This window comes from Benincasa hispida, chromosome 9, assembly GCF_009727055.1.
Source record: "Benincasa hispida cultivar B227 chromosome 9, ASM972705v1, whole genome shotgun sequence".
NCBI lineage: Eukaryota > Viridiplantae > Streptophyta > Magnoliopsida > Cucurbitales > Cucurbitaceae > Benincasa > Benincasa hispida.
In genome coordinates, this window is record NC_052357.1 from 69,778,456 (window position 1) to 69,785,091 (window position 6,636).

General features: G+C 33.3%; 1 protein-coding gene across 1 annotated transcript; it reads left to right on the forward strand.

The window, feature by feature from the left end:
* The first annotated feature begins 359 nt into the window (after positions 1-359).
* LOC120087306 (probably inactive leucine-rich repeat receptor-like protein kinase At2g25790) lies at positions 360-6,429 on the forward strand. Its single transcript, XM_039044261.1, has 3 exons — positions 360-426; positions 1,502-4,106; positions 5,817-6,429. Exons 2-3 carry the CDS (start codon positions 1,601-1,603, stop codon positions 6,167-6,169), a joined length of 2,859 nt encoding a protein of 952 aa, XP_038900189.1. The 5' UTR covers positions 360-426; positions 1,502-1,600; the 3' UTR covers positions 6,170-6,429.
* Positions 6,430-6,636: the final 207 nt, after the last annotated feature.

Genomic DNA, 6,636 nt, shown 5'->3' on the forward strand with positions numbered 1-6,636 from the left:
TCCCTGTTTCCCTTTCCTGCTCTCTCCCCCTCAACTTTCCAACCTCAGACCCCTTTTCGTAATTCCACACCCTTACCCCCTTTCTTTACCTCCTTTTTCTAAACCCTAAAATAAAATCTTATTCACCTCTCTTCTATATATACACTCCATTCTTCCCCACCCTCTCTCTCAACTTCTTTTCAACTCCACCGGTAATTAAACCTTCAACTATATGTTTCATTTTTTACCTACAAATTAACATTACCTTATATATTATTATTATTATACCAACAAATTAAATCTTATCTTTAATTATTAATTCCCACTAATTTCCTAAAGTATTATTTTTTTTTTTATTTTACTGTAATTATGGGATGCAGGGTGTAGAAGGGGCTTCATTTCCACACGACCCTTTCATGACTCTTTTCTTCTTCATGCTCGCCTAAGGTCATCCAGATCTCCACCCTCTTTTTTCCTTAATAATTACTCAACATTATTGCTTATGTAGTTTTTGTTCATGCTAATTCAATTTCAAACTTTGCTTTATTTTTTTACTCCACTTTTTTACTTATAAACCTCATCTTCAAAATTGTTTACCGTCAACATTACTGTGTGTTTTTTTCTCTCTATTTGATTTGGCTTATACATTTTTTGAAATTAGCCTATCAAAATTAGGCTTGTCTAGTGTGTAGCTAAGTATTTTGATCAGGACAGTACTAAAATTTCATATTTTTCATGGACCTTTTTACCTTTTTTTTTAGTTTGAGATGGGTGAAATGGATATTTCCATAATATTTTTATAAGTTTCAATAAATGTAAAAAAGAAAAATCGACGGTCACCAATATGAGTATAATATAAATAATAATGCATTTTAACTTATTTAGAAAAACAATCAATTCTTTTTATATAATATTTTTAGAAATATCTATTGACCTTCACATTTTAATATATTTTCATCAATAATTTTCGTAAAAGTGAGACATCCATTATTTTATTTTATTTTTGTTAATTTCAACCTTTTAAATTTTGTCACCATATTAAATTTTGAACAATATCGTTTTTTTTTTTACTCCACCCATCTTTATATAGTTCATTTCAATGAAAAAGGGAGAAATTTATGTTATTCGAATGGGACTATAGATATAATCAATAATATAAATAAATATTTTTATATAAATAAATATTTTTTTTAGTAAACTTTACGTTTAACTAATAAATATTTAATTTAAAATATTACGGATAGAAATAGGATTGGCTTATCGTTTTCTTTAATCAAGATAGAAAATATTTTTACATAAAATATAATGATTAGATGTAGTCTCATTTTATTTATACGGTAAGAAAATATAAACAAAAATTCAATTAAACAATTCTTTATTGGTGAATGGCCCAAATTACTAAAATTATGTTCAAATGTATCTGTAGTTTGATGAATAGTTTAATATTATTCTTTAAAATTTTAATTTTTGAAAAAGAAAAAGAAAGTTTAAAATTGGGCGTTTTATATATGGGTAATCACAGGGGCTTGGAAAGATGAGCTAAAGCTTGAAGAAACTGAAAGCTGATCGGTGGAACCAAAACCCTGAGAGCTGCTTCTACTGCTACTTCTAATTAATTCTCATGGGGAAGAGAACACCCAAAAGTTGTCTTTTCTTCTTTCTCTTTCTCTCTCTCTCTCTGGTGAACCAACATTCATCCGCTCTGCAACAACACGACCTCCATGAAACCCACCTTCTTTTATCCTTCAAAGCTTCCATTTCCAAACACCCATCAACCTCTCTCTCCAACTGGAATCCTTCTCTTCCCACCTGCCATTGGAATGGCGTCACATGCAACAACCCCACCATCTCTAATTTCACTAAAATCACTGCCATTAACCTCTCTGCTCACAACATCACCGGCACACTTTCCGATTCCCTTTTCCGACTACCCTACATCCAAACTCTCGATCTCTCCGACAATCAATTCGTCGGAGAACTCCCCCCGACTATGTTCACTGTCGCCTCTTCTTCGCTTCTGCATTTGAACTTGAGCAATAATAATTTCACCGGCCCACTTCCCACCGGCGGCGTCTTTGGGCTTCAAACATTAGACCTATCCAATAACATGATTTGGGGTTCGATTCCTGAAGATATCGGATTGTTCTGTGATCTTCAGTTTCTCGATCTGGGTGGGAATGGTTTAATAGGGGAGATTCCGAATTCGGTTGCGAATCTCACTTCATTGGAGTTCTTAACGTTCGCGTCTAATAAATTGAGTGGAGAAATTCCGAGGGAATTGGGAGGAATGAAGAGGTTGAAGTGGATTTATTTGGGTTACAATAATCTTTCAGGGGAAATTCCTGAAGAAATTGGTCATTTGGGTTCTTTGAATCATCTTGATCTTGTGTACAACAAGCTAACAGGGAAAATTCCAGAGTCTTTTGGGAATCTCACTCGACTTCAATATCTGTTCCTTTACCAAAATGGTCTCACAGGTACAATTCCTTCTTCGATTTTCAGTCTCGTGAATCTGATTTCTCTTGATATAAGCGACAATTCTCTCTCGGGGGAGATTCCGGAGCTTGTAATTCAATTGCAGAATTTGGAGATTTTGCATCTGTTTGGAAATAATTTCACGGGAAAAATTCCGGGAGCTTTGGCTTCTCTGCCTCGGCTGCAGATTCTTCAGTTGTGGTCCAATGGATTTTCCGGCGAAATTCCAGAATTACTTGGAAGACGAAACAATCTCACCATTCTCGATGTTTCAACTAATTTTCTTACAGGAAAAATCCCAGATGGGCTCTGTGATTCTAAACGTCTCTTTAAGCTCATCCTCTTCTCCAACTCTCTCATTGGCGAAATCCCACAGAGTCTCTGTTCTTGTCAGAGTTTACGGCGTGTTCGGCTCCAAAACAACCGCCTCTCCGGCGAATTATCTCCAAAAATATTCACGAAGCTACCACTTTTGTACTTTTTGGATATCTCCAACAACCAATTTTCCGGCCGAATCGACGGCAACAAATGGGATTTGCCGTCTCTCCAGATGATGAGTTTAGCGAGAAACAAAATTTCAGGGAACTTGCCGGAATTCATAAGAAACGACAAAATCGAGAGTTTGGATTTCTCAGCGAATGAATTTTCAGGTTCCATTCCGGAGAATATCGGAAACTTATCGGAGCTAATGGAACTTAACTTAAGCAACAACAATCTCGCAGGTGGAATCCCAAGTGAAATATCTTCATGTAAGAAACTCGTGAGTTTAGACTTAAGCCACAATCAACTAAGCGGCGAACTCCCAGTAATTCTCACTCAAATTCCCGTTCTTGGCTTCCTTGATTTATCAGAAAACAAATTCACTGGCGAAATCCCACCAGTCTTCGGCCGAATTCCATCGCTCGTTCAGATAAATATTTCTCACAATCACTTACACGGAGCATTACCAGCAACAGGAGCATTTTTGGGTATAAACGCAAGCGCAGTAGCCGGAAATGATCTTTGCAGTAGCCATATAATAAGTACGAACAAATTACCGTCATGCAAAAAGCGTCGTTATAACAACTTATGGTGGTTTATGATAGTATTGGGCGTGGGTGCGTTGTTGATTGGGACAGGAGTGTTGATTACAATACGACGTCGGAAAGAGGCAAAAAGAGCCGTAGTAGAAAACAATGACGGAATATGGGAGGTAAAATTCTTTGATTCTGCAGCGGCGAAATTAGTGACGGTGGAGGCGATCATATCGCAGTCGTCGTCGTCGGAGATTCAATTTGTGGTGGAGAAAGACGTGGAGAAATGGAGAGTGGAAGGGAGTTTTTGGAGTGAGGTTGAGGAATTAGGAAGGCTTAGGCACCCAAATGTTGTGAGATTGTTGGGCACGTGCCGGTCTGAGAAAGCTGGGTACTTGGTTCGTGAGTATGTGCAAGGGGTAATTTTGAGTGAAATGGTTGGGAGTTTAAGCTGGGAACGACGTCGTAATATCGGTGTCGGAATTGCCAGGGCTTTGGAGTATTTGCACCGGCGGTGTTCTCCGGGAGTTATTGCGTCAAATTTGTTGCCGGGGAAGATGATCGTGGATGAGAAATACCAACCACGGCTCGTTATTGGATTATCCAAGACCAACATTTCTCCCTACTATTTGGCCCCCGGTACGTATAATTCTACGGATTTCATTTTCATTCACTTTAAATTAGTCTTAACATGTTATTATATAGTCTCTAATCGTTTTATTACAATATATTAAAATTTTATTTAGTTTTTTATTTTTAAAAATTAAACGTCAAATTTTACTTCTATAGTTCTATTCATTGCTTTTTTTTTTCTTTTTTATCTGCATTTTTAGACTGTTTCCAAAATCAAATTCAAAGTTTAGAAATTTCAAAAAAATAGTTCTTAAAAGTTATTTTTATCTTTAGAATTTCATTAGGAATTCAAATGATTGGAATGGTTCAAAAAGTGAAAAAGTAAATGGTTATAGTTTTTAGTTTCTTTATTTTTCTAAAATGGTACTTCTTTTCTTAAAATAAAAAAAATACCTCTTCTCTTAAAAAAAAAAAAAAAATACTTCTTTTCTTCATATTACTTTACAATAGTTGTAAAAAAAAAAAAATTGAATCATTGACCAAATTTTAAAAATAAAAACAAGTTTTTTAAAATTATTTTTTTAATTTTCAAAACAAGTTCACTTCAATTTTGACAACTTTTTGAGAAAGTAGACAATACAAAACAAAAGAAATTTATGAAAATAGTATTTATAAATATACTTAAAAAAAAAATAAACTAAGATCTCGTTTGGTAACCATTTTGTTAAGCCTATTTTCTCTCATTTTCTTACAATAATTTAGAAAGTAATTTGCATCTTTCTTAAGTACAAGAATAAAATCCAAAGCTAAATTCTAAAAGCAAAAACAAAATTTTAAAAACAATTTTTTTTTTAGTTTTCAAATTTTTGTTTGGTTTAAAAATATATATAGAAATTAGATAAAGAAAGAAATCTAGAGGTGGAAGGGTCGTGTTTATAGGCTTAACAAAAATTAAAAATAAAATTGAATAGTTACCGAATAGGTTATAAATAATTATCAAATATCATCTATATATATTTTTGGACTAGTTATATTGTCTAATAAATTTTCATTCTCCATTATATAGCACATCTTAATTTGTAACTGACATGGCAGGCAAGATTGTATTATTTAAAAACTTCATACCACTAATATGAAACACAAAACTAAAACTAAAAAGTTTTATTTAAAGGCCAACGCAAATATACTTTAATGGTAATTAATGTATACTTTTTCTTCAAATTTTCGTATTTTCACATTCGTCCTATTAAAAACAAGTTTTAATTTAATGGTTTAAATAAATCCCTTAAGTAATTAGTTTAACATCTATGTGATAGGCTAATTAGTTACATCTATTCTCAAAGCTACCTAATGATAGTGTTTAACATAATTGCCACATAATAATTAATAATAGTATTTGATTAAAAAAATAATTAAAGCAAAAGTGAGTTTAGTTAAATGGTAATTGACATATTCAATCTCCCATTCTCATAGTTATACTAAAAAAAAAAATACAAAATTAAATGTTAGAATTAAATAAATAAATCTTACAGAGGACTGATTGAAAAGCTTTAGTTAAATATAGTCCGAATGGATCAAAGTTGTATTTAAGATTTAATTGAATTAATTAAATGAAAATAAATATAATATGAATTTGTCCATCAAATTTGAGAATTTGGAGGAACATATATAAACATAATCCATGCACATGCAGAATCAATAATTTATATGCACGTATAACGCCGAGAAAGCTACTACTGTCTACTTATATGTTTGTGTTGATTAAAAATGTGACAGAGGTTAATGAAAGTAGAGACATAACGGAGAAAAGTAATGTATATAGTTTGGGAGTCATTCTCATCCAATTGGTTACCGGAAAAGGACCCGTTGATCCGGAGAAGACTGTCCACCGGCAGAACCTGGTGGAATGGGCACGCTACTGCTACTCCAATTGCCATATCGACACGTGGATTGATGGCACGATGACCCCCACCGCAGCCGCCGACCTGAACCAGATCGTGGGGTTTATGAATTTAGCACTCAACTGCACCGCCGCCGACCCCATGGCGAGGCTGTCCTCACACCATGCTTACAAAGCCATACTCTCTCTTTCTCGGACCACTTGCTCCTCTAAACTGTGCTCCTCGTAGTCTGTCTTTTTTTATCCTTTTTTTTAAAAAAAAAATTTTGGAATTTCCCTTTTTGTTTCTTTTTGTTTTTTTTTTTTTTTTTCGTTTTAAGTATCAGGTATTTTTACAAATATTGTGACCCAAGAAGTTAATGTTTTTTTTTGGTTATGTAGTATGCTTTTTAACCTATATAGTGAAAGAGTGTGTAAAGTAAAACTGTAGATATGTTATAATGTCAATGTTATCCCCTAATTATATATGAGCTATGATTGCATTCGAGTCGTTTCATTTCGAAGAAAGTCAAGAGCTTGGAATATATCTTTACTCAAGGGATCGTTTGGATCGCATATATTATTTTATAGATATGAATATTAAACGTTTAAAATTTAAATATTTGGGATGATTAATGTTTGTGTTTGGATATACATAATAATTAATGTATAGAAGTTAAAAGAAGGTTGTCTTTAAATATAAAAAAAATGAACCAA